Source organism: Oncorhynchus clarkii, chromosome 20 (assembly GCF_045791955.1).
Source record: "Oncorhynchus clarkii lewisi isolate Uvic-CL-2024 chromosome 20, UVic_Ocla_1.0, whole genome shotgun sequence".
Lineage (NCBI taxonomy): Eukaryota > Metazoa > Chordata > Actinopteri > Salmoniformes > Salmonidae > Oncorhynchus > Oncorhynchus clarkii.
This window is the reverse complement of record NC_092166.1, coordinates 14,576,683-14,598,132: the sequence shown is the minus strand read 5'-3', so window position 1 is coordinate 14,598,132 and position 21,450 is coordinate 14,576,683. Positions and strand designations below refer to the sequence as shown.

General features: G+C 43.0%; 1 protein-coding gene across 3 annotated transcripts in view; it reads left to right on the top strand.

Annotated features, from left to right (window-relative positions):
- Positions 1-3,806: 3,806 nt before the first annotated feature.
- LOC139375977 (retinoic acid receptor RXR-gamma-A) overlaps positions 3,807-21,450 on the top strand; it is a 28,189-nt gene continuing 10,545 nt past the window's right edge. For 2 of the 3 annotated variants that reach the window (XM_071117969.1, XM_071117968.1), the window contains exons 1-2: positions 15,265-15,519; positions 17,967-18,268. In XM_071117969.1, coding sequence (XP_070974070.1) covers positions 15,393-15,519; positions 17,967-18,268 — 429 coding nt within the window. In that variant the 5' untranslated portion in view covers positions 15,265-15,392. Of the gene's footprint in view, positions 3,986-15,264; positions 15,520-17,966; positions 18,269-21,450 lie in introns of those variants that run through there. The other variant, XM_071117970.1, reaches the window with a different exon arrangement.

The following is a 21,450-nucleotide window of genomic DNA, read 5'->3' as shown; positions in this document are numbered from 1 at the left end:
ACGACAGACTTCCTGTGCCGCTGAAACGATACGCCAGTCATGAGGTTATGCTGCTCTAGCTGTCTTTCCTGTTGGTCAGGGCTTTCTCCAGTAAAACTAAAGTTCAGATCCTGTTTGGAAGTAACCACAATGTCTCCTGTTCTGTCTGTTGGTTAAAGAACTGTGTGGTGATTACCAAAAATTACGAGTACAAATCTTCTCATTTTTATCAAGTCAAGATCATAGAATGATACAAGCTGGTTGCGATTTCAAATTTCCACAGACTTGAATGTCCACTTTCACCTCGAAATTCCTGTGTCTTCATCGAGCCATGTTGACTCAACATGTTGACTCACCAATCCCTGAAGGGCAGTATTTCTGTACTTCTTTAAGTTTTTATTGACTTGGCCAAACAAAGAGAGGCAGATACAGCAAATGAATGAAAAATTGGCCCCTTTTACAGAACTTCAGATGAGAGCAAAGGTCCCATCTTGGAAGTACAAAGAGTTCCTAGATAAGTGACTGCCATATTTTCAAACGCTGATGATAAACCAAACCAAACTGTCCATTAGCCTCATCAAGCTTCATGTTCAACACACTTTATTGTGGCTATAGATCTCATCATACAGCCTCCTAGCCTGGAACTATCCCTGACATGGTTGTTTTTGTTTCAGTATCTTTAACTCAACTGAACGCATGGAAACTTAGCTGAGGCCAAAGAAAGAGCTTACAATGGAAAGTTGGGTTGCACGTTTCATCTTTTGTGCTCGGAGATTGATGATGTATGAGATTGATGATGTTCTACACGCCTGCGTTGGGTGCTGTGCGGGAGGGATGCACTCCGCAGCAGTGTGGGGGGTGATGATGGGGGAGGAAGAGGGGAGGGGAGGGCAAGAGGGAAGGGAGCTCATAGAGGCATGATGAGACCTAGATTAAGAGTTCATGGAAGATGGAAACAACTCAGCCAACCAAGCCGAAGACCGTTCACAAACACACACGTGCACAGATGCATAGCACACGTTTTAAGACACACTGACACACAGATTATTGAACACACAGATACAATTATATGTGCACACACACACTCAAAAGAAAACACTAAAATCTATATGCATGAAGATCCACACAACACACACACACACCTCGATCTCATAATGTCATATTAGTTTAAAAAGTGGAGGCAGGGTGATTCAACTGTAGTGGCCATATGCTCACGATGTGTAACAGACCAGACTGACTGACACCTTTGTAATACAGACAATAGAGGAAATGAAGCTATTCTGCAGACATTGTGGGCAGAAGCAAAATGCAGTGATGGTAAGAAAAAAACATGTTTCATCATGCACAATGGTCATTTTTAGCTACAACTGTTAATTCTGTACTTTACCTAAGGAAGACACTATCGAGTGAGCTTGCTTCACTGGGCTATATGAGGGACCGGGCGAGCTGTGGTCACTTTTGCTTCTCAGCTCTCTGAGTTGGGTTAATGCTTCAGCTTAAGTGGTGATAGATGGTGTTGAGGGTGGGGTCTGTTGCCTTGTGCTTTTTAATGGGTTTCACATGGCCTATTGTTGTTGACTAGCAGCAATGTTTGCTCCTGTTTAAAACCTCATATGTAAAGTCCCCTGTTTTGGGGACCTGCGTGGTTATGGTACCGGTTCCAACCCACATTTAAGAGTATCAATTGATATGTGGACCACATAGATGGAAATGGCTTGCGTTGAGCGGTAGCCCTGATTCTCATGGACACAGAAGTATGTCTCTTCTGCCTGTGTGAAGCAGGATGTGAAATCTGACACCACTTGAAGCTGGGATGTCCCTCCTACCATTTCATTCGCTCTTTCGACTGTCCATCAACCCCTGGCTGAACCCTATGTCACAGCCACGAATAAGGCATATGATTGAAATCCTTACATCATAACGCAGCAGGAGAGAGTGGTTTCGTTGCAGTAGCACATTCAGAGATGTGTATATATAGCCAGTAATCTAAAATCGTTCATAGATTTTAAACAAAAAAACATAGACGGACAAGATTAATATGAGATGAAGCAAGTTCAAGAAGCCAAGCTAGAGCTCTGTGGGACGTTCATAGCGATGGGCGCAGGAGTTTAGAAAATATGCACATTTTCTCTAACACTAAATATACAAATATGTATTTTACACTTATAAGGAAGGTGAAAAATTATAGTTAGTCATTTTATAAATTGATTATACTATATTTATGAAAACATATAAATAATTAAAAGTTTTATTCATACAGTTTTGTTGAATAGAAAATACATAATATCAAATATTTCATATTTTATATTTTTTTGTCATATTTGTACTGTGTACTTGAGCTTGTGTTCTCAAAAGTGACGACACCTCATCCATTTATAACTATTTTTCCCAGAAGGGTGAGATTTGAACCTTTCTTGGAGTATGCAGCGCTACCTGTTATTGTTTATGGTGCTCTCATGATAAATAATTACATACATTACATTTTTGATTACATTTAGTTACATTTAAGATGTTTTAAACCACTTCTGCAATGATTGAAGTCACATTATTTGATTATGTTGAATATTTTGGAATATTTCAAAATATTTAAATACACACACCCAAGCCTGTTTTTTTTCACATGCTTTGAGAAACACAGAGAGTGGCACACACGCACACACACACACACACTGACACACGCACACACACACTGACATACGCACACACACAAACTTTGTATGTTGATTGTTATTCACAACCCTCTGATTTTCATTTTGAACCACCATGATTGAAAACAAAATAGTATTCTGCCACTTAAAACCGTGTGCTATGCAATGATACTGAGTAACAGGGGACAGACAATACTAATGTCCTAGACCATGTGGCTCCATTAGTGAGATAAAAGACAGGGTGATAAATGGTCCTTTTAGTCCCCTTCTTTGACTTTCATGAATTTACATTATCTAAAGGAGGACAAATGAAAAGGGGCCTGATTAGTGTGGAATGAGTTGGAAGAAAAGCTATTCATCTTTGTTAGCATCCTCCTGTGTTCTTTTGTGGGTTGTTTTTAGAAGGAGGGGGCGCTGGGGGAGTCTTTCCCAGCCAGGGAGCAGAGCGGCTGGACTGAGGGAGTGGTGGAGTGGTCAGCCGCGGTGCTCGCGGAGCGTCCCCGTCCCCCTTAAACGAGAGTTCAAGACTGTGAATGCCGGTGACTTCTGAATAACCTCCCGAGGTAGTGGGAGCTCACCCTTAAATGACCCCTCACTCTGAGGGGAGGGAGGGGGGGGTCCAAGGGGTCTTCAGACCTTCCATCAGTAGTCAAACATAGCCTGTAGCATCCCCTTGGAATTGGAGGAATTTCCACTTTAATTCCTCAATTAAGTATATAGCATATTGGCATATTTAATTTACTTTTGCTGTGCCCAAAAAAATTTGCAGACACATTATCCTAAATTGGCATGCCTCTAATGTACTAGATTTGATTTGTAAATAGATGTCATTATTTGTAAATTAAGCGAATAAGGTTGTCATTTGGGAGAATCCCACTAGACACATACGTCATTTCAACATGTAGTTTTGATTTAGATTTGGTTGAGTTGTCATCTAACCTGAATTGTGAAGAAGAAGAAAAATCACCATGTCATTGGATTTAGGTAAAAAGTTGGGTAAAGAAATACGAAATTCCCTTATGGTGATGGCTTGTTGCAAATCCAATCAGTTTTTCACATTGATTCAGCATCATGACATTGCTTTTTTTTTTTTTAATGGCATGGAACAAATGTTGATTCAACCTGTTTTTGCCCAGTGGGATTCCTGATTTCGCCACCCCCTCCGCTGGGCCCCTCCGTGTGTGGTAGCCCAGTCAGGCAACAGTAAGAAGAGAACTCAGTCAAGGCGGGGACGACGTTCACAGAGAGATGCTGCCCTATGAACGCTAAACAAGAACATTCATCTTGGAGAGAAAAAACGTACAATAATAATAACGTCCATACAGTTATGGATAACAATGACTCTTATCTACATCTAAGTAAGTATGTTTTTCCGTTTCTCTATCAAGTCTTGAGACGCGGGCGGTATATCCCGCATAGGCTGCTCTTGCAGTTCTCTGTGTTGTGTTTGTTTTTTCCGAATTCCCTCTGCACAGCCGACTTTATACGGACTGCAATAAATCCCGCGTGGCAATGTTATCTATGTAGTTAACACTTGTCCGGCGCCTAATGTGTATTGATTGACAAGGAGGCAGTGCCAATGCTCAAGTCAGCTGATAGTGATTCTGCTCCTCAGTCAGGGTCAGGGGTTGGCACTTTAATTGCGCTTTTGTAATTTATGTCCTTTCTTACGCGCCTCTTGTTAAACTGTTCGCTGCCTTGTTCTTATTTATGGGTCTGGCTTGGCAGAGAAGCGCTTATCCATTCGACAGCCATACATTCACTCACCTCACGGCTGTTCTCGAGGAAAGTTCGTCAAGAAGACCACATTGAGAGGGTAGGCCGATACGATTTTTTCTCACTGCAAGCTCTACTTCTCTTTAGCAGGTTATTCTTAATTGGTTGAAATTGTTCCGTAATTGAATCATCATATTTTTTTTTCAATCAAAGAACGAAAATGAGGCCACAGCACAACAAACCACGAATAAGCAGTCCTGTGGACCCAAAGACTTATTCTATCTTTGTATTGGAAATGCACATTATTTTCTATTCTATTGCATTTCCACACAGCCTAGGCGACTGTATCATTTCCCTATTCATATTTAGATTTTAGTGTAACAGTATTGATCATTACAATCTACAACACCAACTATTGTCAATAATTAATTCATTAAAAAAAACAGACAAAGTGTGACAGCAATTGTCACTGAATCAGTTTAGTGGATTATTACCAGAACACGCATGAATCCATGCATGCAGTAAATTATACTGCTACAGAGAGGATTCTGAAGGACTCAAATCCATTACTTTCTCAGCATGTTATGTTTGTGTAATGACATGCTTATATTGCTACAGCGGACATTATCCCACATTGGACCAGGAATCTGAGACATCTTGATCTATTTTTACTTCTCTATCTCTCTCTCTTTCTCTCTCGTTTTCTCTTTCACTCTATTGTTCTCGTCCACTCTCTTCTCTCTTTCTCTCACACTCTTTCTCTCTCTAGGGTTTAGTTATGTGAACAAATGAGTGTGGGACAAGTTCATCTGCATGGGTTCGTCTCCTCTGCAGCGGTGGACTTTGTTTTATTTCAACATTGGCATGGTCTGACTTCTGCTATGATCCCACTGGGCACAAACTGGTTGGATCAATGTTGCTTCTACGTCAGAAAAAACAACCCATATGTGATGACATTGAATCAACGTGGAAAACTGATTTGATTTGCAAAAAGTCATCAAAGTAAAGGAATTTAGAGAATTTAGTCATTCTTTTCACCCAACTTTGAACCTAAATCCCATGACATGGTTCAAATTATTGTTGATTTCACATTGAATTCACATTAGTTCACAATTCAATGAAATATAATTCACTAGTAACACATACTGTAATGCACCAATGCAATGGCAGAACACGTTAGTGGAGTAGGAACCAGCCATATGGCGCTACGGTCACAGCTGTGAGTTCCATGATCTCTTCCTGCAGCAAGCAGTCAAAGAGAGTGAGAAGTCATGTGGCCAAGTCATTCTGGTTTTCACTGCCAATGGTGATTAGGAAGGCTGACATGGGATCAGTCCTGTTGACTATGGTCAGTGCTATTCGGAATCCTTGGGATGTCCCTACTCTAAATCCTAACCCTAAATCCTACCTTTGCCTAACCCTAACCGTAACCATTTTAAATGTCAACTTCAATTTGGTAGGGATGCCCCAAGGATCCCAGATAGCACGGACCCTTGACAACACAAGCCTACTAACACTCGTCCACTGACTGAGCCTCTCACATATGCATATTTTTTAAAACTGCACTGTTGGTTAGGGGCTTGTAAGTAAGCACTTCACTGTAAGGTCTACCTACACCTGTTGTATTCGGCGCATGTGACGAATAAAATTTGATTTGATGCGAGAGAATGGTTTGAGGCTATACGATTACTGACAAACTGCCTTCATTAGCACCATTCATGCATTTCAAAGGGTTTGATGGTGTATTTAAACTACTGTACATGTTATCTCATGCCAGGCTATGTGAGGATAACTTCACTATATTTAAGCAATAAGGCCTGAGGAGGTCTCTTATTGCTATTACAAACTGGTTACCAAAGTAATTAGAGCAATACAAATAAATGTTTTGTCATACCCGTGGTATACGGTCTGATATACCACAGCTGTCAGCCAATCAGAATTCAGGGCTCGAACCACCGAGTTTATAATTAAGCAATAAGTCACGAGGAGGTGTGGTATATGGCCAATATACCACGGCTAAGGGCTGTTCTTATGCACGAGGCAACACGGAGTGCCTGGATACAGCCCTTAGCCGTGGTATATTGGCCATATACCACAAACCCCCAAGGTGCCTTATTGCTATTATAAACTGGTTACCAATGTAATTAGAGCAGTAAAAATACATGTTTTGTCATACACGTGGTATATGGTCTGATATACCATGGCTGTCAGCCAATCAGCATTTAGGGCTCGAACCACCGAGTTTATAATATACTGTAAGCTACTTTATTTTCTCTCGGCCAAAATAGGACAATTCTGTCGGTGTTGGAACAGCAGAACTAGAAGACAATGACCCATTTCAGTGGAGGCTTTTTGGAAATGAAAAGCGAGAGTTAATCTGGTATTTTTTATATATGGTACCATGCTGTGTTTTAGTTTGTCTGTAGACAGGGTAAGTCAACACGAGCAGCATCCTGGGTCTACAGCCTCTCCACTGGTGTCAGCCAAAGATCAATGAACTTCAGCACACTATTTGGCCTACTTTCAGTTCAGGCTCCATACTGTAGTTTGACATACTTGTTTTCCCCTGTCTGCAAGCCATCAGGTAAATCAGCAACTCTAAACCTGCTAATAAACCTGCTATTGAACATGTCTCTTCATGTGTTATTATACCATTGACATAATTCTCAGCGCTGACCATATTTGTTCATGAAAAGGTTGTTACATAAATGTCTGTTTAAAAATAACAGAAAAATGCTGTTGTAATAAGACGACATTTAGACACAGGTTTGGGAACAGATGTTGCTGTATTATATTCATCAACAGTAGAACAAGAAGAGGATGTCAAAAAATACTCTGATTCCTCAAATACCCCAAAAGGTCCCCCTAGTTAATTATTCACTAGCATGCTTCGTTCCTACGCGCTACCTCTTAATTGCCCCCATACTGTATAGAACTGGGATGGCAGTCTGATTTAGCTACCAGTGTTCTCTGTAGTACTCATTATAATCAGTGTTGAGACTTCCTGATATCACTGAATAAATCACCATCAGTTCATATTGAGCTTCACACCACAGACAGCCAGACCGTCAGGCAGACAGGAAAGCTGATGGACAGGCAGACAGACAGACAAGCATTCAGGCAGACAGACAGACATGTAGATGGATCGATAGACCGACTGATATGAAATACAGATAGACTAAGTCAATGTTGTCTGTCTGGGGTGAAGCCACATAAACTAATGTTGATTTATTCAGTGCTATAGCATGTAGTGTCTGGAGCATAAGCAGTGCTCCACAGGATGAGTATCCACTTCTGAGTCTTCTCCTGGGAACTAGGGCCTACTGAGAGATAAGCTGCATCTCACTCTCTCTTTTTCTCTCTCTCTTTCTATCTCTTTTTCTCTCTTTCTCTCTTTTTCTCTCTTTTTCTATCTCTCTCTCTTTTTCTTTCTCTCTCTCTTTTTCTTTCTCTTTCTCTCTCTCTCTGCCTCTCTCTGTCTCTCTTTTTCTCTCTATCTATCTCTATCTCTCTTTTTCTCTCTATCTATCTCTATCTCTCTTTTTCTCTCTCTCTCTCTTTCTCGCTCTCTCTTTCTCTCTCTCTCTCTCTCTCTCTCTCTCTCGCTCTCTCTCTTCTCTCTCTCTCTCTCTCTCTCTCTCTCTCTCTCTCTCTCTCTCTCTCTCTCTCTCTCTCTCTCTCTCTCTCTCTCTCTCTCCACACAGTGGGATCCGATGACCCAACATGGGCCTCATGTTTCATTAACAATTATTTGATGATGTCCCTTAATAGGTAGTACAAGGCCTGTGTTGTGTTGGGTCCTGGGCACTGAGAGGCCCTCTATGTGCTGCTGTGTTTGTAAAGGGGTTAGGAGATAAAGAGAGGGAAGAGAGTGGGGAGATCAAGTGGCACGTTTGGTCTCTCTCCCTCCCTCTCTCTCTCTCTCTCCCTCCCTCGATCTTAATTGGCATTCAACAAGACACCTGTTTCTTAACAGATATTAGTATGTAGCTTGGTACTCGTCAAATGCGTGAGTGTGTGTGTGTGTGGGTGTGTGTGAGCATTCTGTAGTTGTGTGTGTTGTGTACCTGTCTGTGTATTTGTCTGTCTATCTGTCTCTCTGTTCGTCTAATTGGATTACTTAGGACCTTCTATGTACTTGTAGCTTCAGTCCGCCCACAGTCGTCTCCTCTCAACTCCTTTAATGTGATGTACATCGTGGAGTTGAGAGTAACTTGGCTATGTCCAGACCTGATCCAACCTATAGGATTAATATCAGGTCCCTGTCTGCCTTCTCATCATAACCTTATTGCTGCCATGCTCTCCGCTTTCAACCGCGCTTGTTGCCGTGGGCTACTCTTTTGTACCCGACTCATTGTGCTTTGATGCTATAACCAATGTCCTCTATACACCGCTCTGTTCTTCATTCTGTCATTTTATTGTCATTTGTTCTGATTGTCTGTCTCTCTTTGTATGGAGGAAACTCAGAAATAGCAGAGGCAGAAATGGTGTCAACATACAGGGCTGGCAGGCCCGGCCATTAGATAACATTTAGTCAGGGCCAGGCGCGGTGCTCTGATGTGTATCCCGGCAGGCTTGTGATTGTGAATCAGCTCCCTTATCTAATTGGTAATTTTTCTGCCCCAGTTGTAGTGGGCCCAGTCTGGGTAGCCAACGCTACTGCTTCAGTAGAATAGGAGAGCAGTGCTGCTCCACAGATAGAGGGGCTCGTGGTTGGCTTTACTCTTTATGGAAACTTCAGAACTTTGTAGTCTCTTGTAGGATTATAGGGGAATTGAATAGAATAGCCTATAGAGCATCTACATAAATAGTGATTATATTTCTATGCCATACAGTAACTGCTTGTACATAACATCTCAATGTTGAGATGTTTATCAGCTTTTTGGGAATTTGTTTTTGTTGTTTGAGTTCAATTGTGGTCAGAGATAGTGGCCAGTTTCTTAGAGACGGAGATCAGTGAAGGCACAGTATTGAAAAGCTTCTAGCCTTGGAGAAGGTCCAGTTGTTTTCTGTACAGCAGCACCATATCCTGGGTTCCTCCCCTGCCCAAAAGCTCTATAGAGCTGCTTCAATATACCATCTCCTCCAGGGGGATAATCCCCTTTAATCCCCCCCCCCCCAAACACACACACACACACAAGCAAACACACACACACACACACACACACACACACACACACACACACACACACACACACACACACGTGCACACTCCCTCTCCAAACTCCACAGACATTGAGCCCCTCCCCTGCTACCCCCTGGCCACATGGCATATGACTGCCCCCCCAACCTCTGTTAATCAGGACATGAAATAGACACCAGGATGGAAATGTTAACCTCAGAGAGAGAATGAGAGGGCGAGATCAGAGTTTCTATATACAGTGGGAACCCACTCAGAATGTGGTTGACTTTATTCATTGTATATGATGTTACACAATGCTTAGAAAACAGACTCATGAAGATGCATGCATGGAATGATGGTGAACATGTATGAAATGGTTGATTGAACGCCTGTTACGACATGCATTTGTAATGGTCTTGTGTCACTGTCACGTGTCCAATGCTATTTGTGTGAATACATAAACAGTTGTATGTAGCACGTGTTGTCTTTTATCATGGTGTTATAATGACAGTGTTGCTGAAAAGCCAAAACAGTTGTAAAAATCACAAATTTAGATTGATATAACAGATGTACAGTGGGGCAAAAAAGTATTTAGTCAGCCACCAATTGTGCAAGTTCTCCCACTTAAAAAGATGAGAGGCCTGTAATTTTCATCATAGGTACACTTCAACTATGACAGACAAAATGAGGGAAAAAAAATCCATAAAATCACATTGTAGGATTTTTAATGAATTTATTTGCAAATTATGGTGGAAAATAAGTATTTGGTCAATAACAAAAGTTTATCTCAATACTTTGTTATATACCCTTTGTTGGCAATGACAGAGGTCAAACGTTTTCTGTAAGTCTTCACAAGGTTTTCACACACTGTTGCTGGTATTTTGGCCCATTCCTCCATGCAGATCTCCTCTAGAGCAGTGATGTTTTAGGGCTGTTGCTGGGCAACATGGACTTTCAACTCCCTCCAAAGATTTTCTATGGGGTTGAGATTTGGAGACTGGATAGGCCACTCCAGGACCTTGAAATGCCTCTTACGAAGCCACTCCTTCGTTGCTGGGGCGGTGTGTTTGGGATCATTGTCAAGCTGAAAGACCCAGCCACGTTTTATCTTCAATGCTCTTGCTGATGGAAGGAGGTTTTCACTCAAAATCTCACGAAACATGGCCCCATTCATTCTTTCCTTTACACGGATCAGTTATCCTGGTCCCTTTGCAGAAAAACAGCCCCAAAGCATGATGTTTCCAACCCCATGCTTCACAGTGGGTATGGTGTTCTTTGGATGCAAGTCAGCATTCTTTGTCCTCCAAACACGACGAGTTGAGTTTTTACCAAAAAGTTATATTTTGGTTTCATCTGACCATATGACATTCTCCCAATCTTCTTCTGGGTCATCCAAATGCTCTCTAGCAAACTTCAGACGGGCCTGGACATGTACTGGCTTAAGCAGGGGGACACGTCTGGCACTGCAGGATTTGAGTCCCTGGCAGCGTAGTGTGTTACTGATGGTAGGCTTTGTTACTTTGGTCCCAGCTCTCTGCAGGTCATTCACTAGGTCCCCCCGTGTGGTTCTGGGATTTTTGCTCACCGTTCTTGTGATCATTTTGACCCCACGGGATGAGATCTTGCGTGGAGCCCCAGATCGAGGGAGATTATCAGTGGTCTTGTATGTCTTCCATTTCCTAATAATTGCTCCCACAGTTGATTTCTTCAAACCAAGCTGCTTACCTATTGCAGATTCAGTCTTCCCAGCCTGGTGCAGGGTTACAATTTTGTTTCTGGTGTCTTTTGACAGCTCTTTGGTCTTGGCCATAGTGGAGTTTGGAGTGTGACTGTTTGAGGTTGTGGACAGGTGTATTTTATACTGATAACAAGTTCAAACAGGTGCCATTAATACAGGTAACGAGTGGAGGACAGAGGAGCCTCTTAAAGAAGAAGTTACAGGTCTGTGAGAGCCAGAAATCTTGCTTGTTTGTAGGTGACCAAATACTTATTTTCCACAATAATTTGCAAATAAATTCATTAAAAATCCTACAATGTGATTTTCTGGATTTTTTTTTCTCATTTTGTCTGTCATAGTTGAAGTGTACGTATGATGAAAATTACAGGCCTCTCTCATCTTTTTAAGTGGGAGAACTTGCACGATTGGTGGCTGACTAAATACCTTTTTGCCCCACTGTAACAGAGTTGACATGTCTAAATGTAACAGGGTTGACATGTCTAAATGTAACAGGGTTGACATGTCTAAATGTAACAGGGTTGACATGTCTAAATGTAACAGGGTTGACATGTCTAAATGTAACAGGGTTGAATTATTAAAAAGTCAAACCACAATGTACTGTAGGTAATATGATAACAGTGAAATGGTGCAGTTTGGTGTGTAGCTATAGGAGAGAGGTACTCTGTCTTGGTTACAGTACATTATGTATCATATGAAACAAAATATATACACTGAGTGTACAAAACATTAGGAACACCCGCTCTTTCCATAACATAGACTGACCAGGTGAATCCAGTCCATGACAGACTGACCAGGTGATTCCAGGTGAAAGCTACATTATGATCCCTTATTGATGTCACTTGTTAAATCCACTTCAATCAGTGTAGATGAAGGGGAGGAGCCAGGTTCAAGAAGGATTTTTAAGAATTGGATGAGACATGGATTGTTTATGTGTGCCATTCAGAGGGTGAATAGGCAAGACAAAGCATGTAAGTTCCTTTGAACGGGGTATGGTAGTAGGTACCAGGCACACCGGGACACCGTTTCCCGTCCCTATCAAGAATGGTCCACCACCCAAAGAACATCCAGCCAACTCAATATTTGGAAGGTGTTCCTAATGTTTGGTATACTCAGTGTATAAAATGGTGTGTATAGACAGTATGGACAGTATATGAATAGAAAAGGTGTGTACAACAGTCGTTATATAGGATGAGCCATGACTAGAATACAGTATGTACATATAAAGTGGGTAAAACAGTATGTAAACATTATTAAAGTGACCAGTGTTCAATGACTCTATGTACCTAGTGCGGCAGTCTCTAAAGTGCAGAGTTGAGTATCGAGTGGTAGCCGGCTAGTAACAGTGATTGAGGTTCAGGGCAGGGTACTGGGTGGAGGCCGGCTAGTGATGACTGTTTAACAGTCTGATGGCCTGGAGATAGAAGCTGTTTATCAGACTCTCAGTCCCAGCTTTGATGCACCTGTACTCTCCAACTTCTGGATGACAGTGGGGTGAACATGCAGTGGCTCAGGTGTTGTTCCTTGATGACCTTTTTGGCCTTCCTGTGACATTGGGTGCTGTAGTAGTCCTGAAGGGACTGTAGGCTGTCTCGTCATTGTTGGTAATCAGGTCTACCACTGCTATGTCGTTAGCAGACTTGATGATTGAGTTGGAGACGTGCGTGGCAACACAGTCATGGATGAACAGGGAGTGTAGGAGGGGGCTGAGCACACACCCTTGTGGGGCCCCCGTGTTGAGGATCAGCGTGGCAGAGGTGTTGTTGCCTACCATCACCACCTGGGGTCAGCCCCTCAGGAAGTCTAGGACTCAGGGCGGGGTTCAGGGCGGGGTTCAGACCCAGGGCCCTGAGCTTAGTGATGAGGTTGGAGGGCACTATGGTGTTAAAGGCTGAGCTGTAGTCGATGACCAGCATGCTTACATAGGTATTTATCTTGTCCAGGTGGGATAGGGCAGTGGATCTGTTGGGACTGAATACAACCTGTAGTGGGTCTAGGGTGTTAGGTAAGATGGAGGTGATATGGTCCTTAACTAGCCTCTCATAGCACTTCATGACAGAAGTGAGTGCTATGGAGGGATATTAATTAAGTTCAGTTACCTTCGCTTTCTTGGGTACAGGAACAGTGGTGAACATCTTGAAGCAAGTGGGGACAGCAGACTGGGACAGTGAGAGATTGAATATGTCCCCAAACACTCCAGCCAGCTGGTCTGCGCATGCTCCGAGGATGCAGCTTGGGATGCCGTCTGGGCCCGGTAGCCTTGCGAGGGTTAACACTCTTAAATACCTTACTCACGTCGGCCATGGAGAACTAGAGCACAGAGTCATCGTGAGCGGAGGGGGCCCACGGTGGTGGTTCGATGTTTTCCTCAAAGTGGGCGAAGATGGGGTTTAGCTTGTCCGGGAGCGAGGCGTTGGTGTCTGCGATGTGGCTGGCTTTCCCTTTATAATCCATGATTGTCTGGAGTCCCTGACACATATGTCTTGTGTCTGAGCCGTTGAATTGCTACTCCAGTTTGTCCCTGTTCTGGCGTTTTGCCTCTTTGATTGCCTTACGGAGGCCATAGCTGGATGTGGTTAAATGTGGTGTTCGCGCTTTCCAGTTTTGTGTGAATACTACCATCTATCCACGGTTTCTGGGATGGATAAATTGTAATCATCTCGGTAGGAACAACATCCTGTATGCACTTCCTGATGAACCCAGTCACTGAGTCAGTGTATACGTCGACCCAGAAAATGTCCCAGTCCGCATGATCAAAACAATCCTGAAGCATAGATTCTGATTGGTCAGACCAACGTTGAACAATCATCTTGGAAATAGATGTCCTCTGCCATAGGAATTGATACAGTGTGATTTCCTGATACGTGAACAAGGAAAAAGTGCATATCTGGTTTGTGCATGAATCCATTCACCAGTGGTCCCAAGCCATTACAAATACAGTATATCAGCAGTTGACTCCATATTCCCATTAGTAACTGTTAGCAAAGTTACTGTATCCTCCCATGTAATACTGAATTGTTTTATCAATGAATGTGAAGCTTTGAGTTGGACTGAATGGACTCTCTATTTCACTTCACTCTCCTCTCATGCTTAAGCCATACAAGTTAATGATGTCTGCTCGGCACATCTTCTGTCATTTCAACAGGAAAAAGGGACAAGTCTACAAGAGAGAAGGGACATCTTTAATTAAAAAGTCATCCAATCCTCCACTGGGTATTTGAGAGAGCCCATCCGACAGACAGGATAGAATTTTCTCCTTTTCTAGGCCAAATCCCTTTAGACACATGGAACAGGGACAGAGACTGCACGTGTGAATGAATGTGTATGTTTGTCATGTAACGAGCAACTGGGAAATGTGTTCTACAGTGCCTCAGCATGCTGTCGTGTAGACCAAGCCCCCACTCAACCGCTTCCAGCCCACTACCTCTAATACACACACACACACACACACACACACACACACACACACACACACACACACACACACACACACACACACACACACACACACACACACACACACACACACACACAGTAAATAACCAGGTTGGAGATGCTTACAGAGGCTAAGAGGATTATACGGTCCCTGATTGATCAGACATCATCTCCATTTAGACAGGAATGAGTGGGCTCTGTCTCCACACATCAGGCCTGGGCTTTTCTATGATCAGTTTTGGCTCTCAGATCATAATGAATACGACAGGGGAGACCAGACCAGGCCAAAAGGCTACAGGCCTGCTTTTTACATGATTAAGCTAAGGCGCTCACTGATCATATTTTTTTATTATGATGATGGTATCTCTATAAAAGTCAGTGAAAAAAATCATTTGAAAACACTTCTAAACCACTTAACCCAGATGATGTTTGTATGGTGACATACTCATTTACATTCATATGTGTACATGTGTGTTGCTCAAATATGCCTATTAATTTTGTGTGTGTGTGTACACGTGTACGTGTTTGTACGTGTGTGAGGCTCTTTGCTGTTGGAATTTGACATTTAGCAGGCATTAATATCACAGGAGGAGCTGTGCCAAGAGACAGAGAGAGCGAGTGTGTGTGTGTGTGTGTGTGTGTGTGCCACTCTACAGCTGCTTGTAACACACACACACATGATCGGGGGCTGCCAGCCCGCCGCCTGCGTTGGAAGGGTCAAGCCCCCTGCAGATCCTCCGAGGTGTCGCCTGCAGACATGAGAATCATAGCAGGTGTCGGAGATTCCGGAGGAAAAGAGGAAAGCGACTTAATAGACATTAGCCAATCAGAGTTAGATATGTACGTAAACTACCAGCCCCTGATGCTCCTTCCTGACTTTGACAGTGAGTAACATAGATATTGTGGGAGCAATATGGCCACTTCGACCATACATATAGTCCAGAGTAATATACTTTGACTTGGCAGGCACTGACTGTATGCTAGGTACAATAGCTAATACATGAATTAACTGAAGTATGTGGGCATGTATTTGTTGGCATAGAACGATTGACTGTGATCTTGGCTGAACATGAAGTGCTGGGTTCTGTCTTCAACAAAAAATGGCAAGCTGTGTGTTGGTGTCTTTGGACCTTTGTGACACAATAGTAGACAGTTGGTGAAAGTGTGTGTGTGATCAGACACAGACACGCACACATTTATTTTCTAGATTCTGTTCAAACCTGTCTAAATATACATTGGGGTTTCCTGCGTCTGGTTTGGCAGAGAAACTGCTAAAGGTACAGCTGTTACTACACAATATGAGGAAGTGCCTTTGTCCTCCTTTAGCTTGTTTTAGACTTGCTACTTTTATAGATAGAACCTTTTTATACTTGTGTGAGCGTTATGTTTATTGTAATGCGTGGATTATGGTGTGAAGCATGTGTGGCTATGATCGTGTGTATGTGTGTGTGTGTGTGTGTGTGTGTGTGTGTGTGTGTGTGTGTGAGAGAGACATTCTGTGTGCATGAAAATCAAGTAGTCATTTAACACTGCCACACAAAACGTCCCAACCCCACTAACACATGCTAGTATCAGTGACCACTGTAGACTGGCGTCCGAGCGCTGCTGGTCTGGCTGACCTATCAGACTCTGTCCTGTGTAACATGAGAGAGATCCCTGTACCCAGGACTGACTATGGCGACCCTGAAACCATGCCCCATGCAAATGCCACCCCCCATTAACCCTGTGACACACAGCTCTGCCCAACAGCCCAACCTTAAATTGTTGGGGCCTGAAATGTCAACCTGTCATTCTATATTCCAGCTAGGAAGAAAACCCTGGCCGTGCTACAATCTGCATACATGTAAATAGATTTGATAGTTGATAAAGCCCTCTCTTGTTGAATTATGTTTCTGTTGGAATGGGGTTGTTGATATGATTTTTTTGATGATGCAGATTTATAATGGGAGTTTTAGTCGGTTTGTTTTGGAAGGGAAATAACCTTCTGTTGTTCGTTCGTTTTGTTCTCATACAATCATGGCAATTTCATATCAACCCAAATTGCTATACAAACTAAAAAACAATCTTTGTGCAGCATTAAAGTCTCACTTTCCTTATGTAGGCTAATGTTTGTCGTTGTGATGTAGGCTAATGTTTGTCGTTGTGATGTAGGCTAATGTTTGTCGTTGTGATGTAGGCTAATGTTTGTCGTTGTGATGTAGGCTAATGTTTGTCGTCGTGATGTAGGCTAATGTTTGTCGTTGTGATGTAGGCTAATGTTTGTCGTTGTGATGTAGGCTAATGTTTGTCGTTGTGATGTAGGCTAATGTTTGTCGTTGTGATGTAGGCTAATGTTTGTCTAATGTTTGTCGTTGTGATGTAGGCTAATGTTTGTCGTTGTGATGTAGGCTAATGTTTGTCGTTGTGATGTAGGCTAATGTTTGTCGTTGTGATGTAGGCTAATGTTTGTCGTTGTGATGTAGGCTAATGTTTGTCGTTGTGATGTAGGCTAATGTTTGTCGTTGTGATGTAGGCTAATGTTTGTCGTTATTTTGGCTAAGGTCATAGAGAAAAGCTCTATGATGTTGCCCTACCATCCCTCTAGCGTCCCTGTAACATCCCCCTGACATTTCCTCATGTTGATGCATAATGTGAATATGACCTTATAAAGCTCCTATGAATGATCAGATCAGTGTAGCCTGTCTCTGCACTGACCTTTTGGGCTATTCTGGTGATATATGGAAGTCCCTTATGCAGGTTTTCCCCATGCACTGACCCCCAAGCTACATCAGGCTACATCAGGCTACATCACAGTGCATTACCAGCTGGATCAGTGATGAGGTTAAATGGAGTGATGGACATTTTGGACCCCTGGCTGTCTACTCAAGCACCTCGTTTTGCTGTGAAAAGGGGCTGATGTGGGTCTAGTTGTTATTCTCTGGTCTGATTGGTCATCACACCGTCTGTGAACCAGAACCAAGGTCTTTTGCTGTAGTCATGAACATTTTATTTTCATATGGAATAGACTAGAATGGGTTAGAGTTGTGGTTCTACACTGTAGATTTCTACCTGCAACATCTGAATGTTTCACTTTATTGATCCCTATGAAAACGGTAATCCTCTTTGAGGACAATATAGTTCATATAGATGACGGTCGAATTCATGAGGCACCAACTACATGAACTGGTCCAATAAGAAATGCTTGTTTTCAGTTGTAGCAAGCTTTTCTACGGTGTGCTCTAATGAATAAAACCCTGCTGTGTTCCATTCTGTTCTGTTCTTTTATTGATTGCCATGTCTCCTAACTCCTTCATTCTCATCTCTGATTGGCTGTTTTTTGCTCTGATTACAGGTTCTTCTGTGCAGGTCTCGCACCTGAGCTCCACCCCATCTCAGTCCCTCAGCACCATGGTGGGGCCCCCTCACCACCACCCCTATCACCACCACCATCATCATCATCACCACCCCTCCATCATCAGTGCCTCTGTCAACCCCGGGCAGCCCCTCCCGTCTCCCATGAGCACCCTGGGCTCGCCATTCAACGGGCAGGGCAGCTCGCCGTACTCAGTCATCACCTCGTCATCTCTGGGCTCCCCAAGTGTCTCCATCCCCCCTACTCCCACCATGGGCTTCAGCACACTCTCCAGCCCACAGGTAAGGGTCAATGTATTCACACGCATAATAATTAGTTGCTTATATTTGTCCTATTTTTGAATTGGAAATGTATTTTTTTCATATCCCAACTCCCCCTGAGACAGGGGCCATGACCAGGGCTCAGCCAATTATTGACAACGACCCTGGAGCAATTAAGGTTAAGTTCCTTTCTCAAGGACACATTAACTGATTTTTCTTCACTAGTCGGCTTGGGGAATAGAACCAGTGACCTTCCGGTTACTGGCCCAACACTCTTAACTTCTAGGCTCCCTGCCTCCTGGACAATTATTTATGCTCACGCCTATACACACACACTTGTTAAACACGAACACACTAAAAACACGAGAGGCCTTACAGCAGGTGAGCCGACCCACCAAAGTAGCTTTGGAACTACTGCATTGGATACATTGTTGTCACTTATATGAGTCTCTTAATGCCCTAGCCTTGCATGCCAAGCTTCAAACCCATGCCAATTGAAGGAGACTACTCTACACCCAGCTGACTAGCCTTTCCTGGCCCTTTTGTATTTCTAACTGTTTCTCTGTCAGAGCTGATACTACCGAAGTCTCAGACTCCATAGTGGTCATCTGCATCCTTCTAACACAGTGGTCACCAACCCTTTCTGAGTCAAGATCACATTCTGAGTCAAGATCACATTCTGAGTCAAGATCACATTCTGAGTCAAGATCACATTCTGAGTCAAAATGCAGGTTGAGATCAACTGCTCAGAATCATTTTGACAGGACGTAAGCCTATGCAACGTTAACCTATTAAAAACAGTACTGTAGAAATTAGGTTTGTGCAGTAGGCTATAGGCCCAATACGTTATCACTGCATATTGGCTTTGCTTTAATTCCCTTGCCAGTGTATTGTTGTTCAGACCACTTTTATATTATATTAAACAATTTGAGGTAGACAATATGATCACACCGGTAATAGATCAGTTGTTGTATTACATGTGAGGCTGAGAGCATACATTTGCTTTTTATTTGTATTTTATTGGGCTGATGGTGCCTGCATTTGATTGTTTCAGAGGAGAGAGAACGCAGCATCCTGAGGGTCTACCTCCTAACGTTCCTCCGCTCTCCCTTTCCTCCACTGACCAAAAAAAGACACCGTCTTCCAGCTCATAGTTAAGCTCGAGTCGCAGCGCATTATTTCTGCCTCATGCACAAATTCATGTTGTTACTTCAATGACCAGAGAAAGTGAAATATTCCTCGATATTAAAGAAGACCCAAGCCGCTGATAATAACAATGCAAGCCCACCTATACACTTTCCTACTCATTCATTACAGCTGCAGTGTTTGTTGTAACACGAGTGGAGGTAGGAAGAATGCACATTTTATGGCTTATAAAACTGTTGAATAAAAAGAGTAAAAACTTCAACATGAACTCAGTCATAAAAACAGCAGCTCTTTGCTGTATTCGTTGACAGTCTCTCTGGCCATGGTTTTAAACATTTTGAAATCTCACAGTATCGACCTTGCTTTAGCTTCTTTTACACCTGCTATGTTACTTCAAACAGATTTGCCCTCCATGAAGGCAGAGTTTGTACCTTCAGACACATGAAATGGTTCTAAATTGCAACACTTCACCTACCTGGCATGTAGGGCAGCTGAATCAGGTGCACCTACCGCCAACAGCCTGAGACAAATAAATACAAATAGGAACGCAAGGCTTCATTGCTAGGAATGCCTTGGAGATTGGTGACCACTGTTCTAACAGAACCTAGAAGGCTAGCCTGACCCCACCCACAGTGGGGTCGCCAAAAATGCATCCGGTTTTCAAGGGAAATTAAAAAAGCCTGTGACACAACTTCTGCTTTTGGATGTTAACAAGGCAACACTCTATCTTAACATCTCCACATTTACTGGATTGGTTGACCAGTGCAGAGGAAAACCTCCCCTGACAGTTTTTTTTCTCTCTCGTCAGGACCAGAAAGAAAGAAACACAGCTCAGGCCTGCTACATTAGGTTAGCCTGACCCAGACTCATTCATGTCCACAGACTACAACTGAATCACTGCCCTAGAAATAGAACCTCATTCTATTCTGTTGCTCAATTCACTCGTCCCCACTCCATTAGTGAGACAGCGCTTCCACTTACTTCGAGTCCAAGTCTCAAATAGATAACAAATGGGGGAAATAGAGGCTTACTCTTGTGAATTTAAAAGTTAACATTTTATTCAGTTAGTTAAAAAAAAAACATTGCCGTTCTGTCCTGCATTAAATAGAATCTAGAATGTCTCCTTTTCTGACCGTTTTTTTGCACCGTCCCTGCCTTTACCACTGGCTTGGCCTCTGCCTGCCCTAGAGGGGATGAGCGAATTGTATTTGGCTGTCCCACTCGGAGCTAACTGAGCTAAGCTAATGAGGCGTGATGGCTAGTGAGTCGGAGGGAGATATCATTGACCCAGCCTGCTAAGCTAAAGCCTTGAAGGCTAGCTAGCTAGCAGAAAAGAGTACACAAATGGAAGTCATCTAATGACAGCTGTGCCAACAGGCTTCTGTAAAGCAAATAGGGACACATATGCAATAGTCAGATTCAGATCCATTTATTGCCAATAGGATGTTAAAATTGGATTTCTTCTTACCGCTAATAGTGCAGCTCCCTTTTGGTCTCAAAGAAGTAGACACTTTCAATGAGCTGGTACTTTCAATGAGCCAAGCAACAGAGAAATGTGTATAGAACAGTCGGTAGCATTAAGAGCACTGTGAATAATGTATAGGCTATATGAAGTATTCAACAAGGGCCCCATGGCTGATATGTGTGGAGTGGGAGACATGGGATGTGGTGTGTAGACTAACTATATAGGTCATCCGTGCATATGTTTCCTTTGTGTATGTGCGTGCGTGAGTGTGTGTGTGTCGACCCTGTCGCCTTTTAGTCTACAGTAGAGTACAGTACACAGCAGTAAGCCGAATAGGGGCCAGAAAGCTCTGTTACTACCCAAACACACTAGATCCAGGCTGGTCTCTTGACCTGCAATAGTCCCTTAACCTGTGTGTGTGCGCGTGCGTACACAGCAGTCTAGGTCCAAGAGGCTTCTAAACAGCTTCTACCCCCAAGCCATAAGACTCCTGAACATCTAATCAAATGGCTACCCAGACTATTTGCATTGCCCCCCCCCCCCCCCTCCCTCTCTTTTACACCGCTGCTACTCTCTGTTGTTACCATCTATG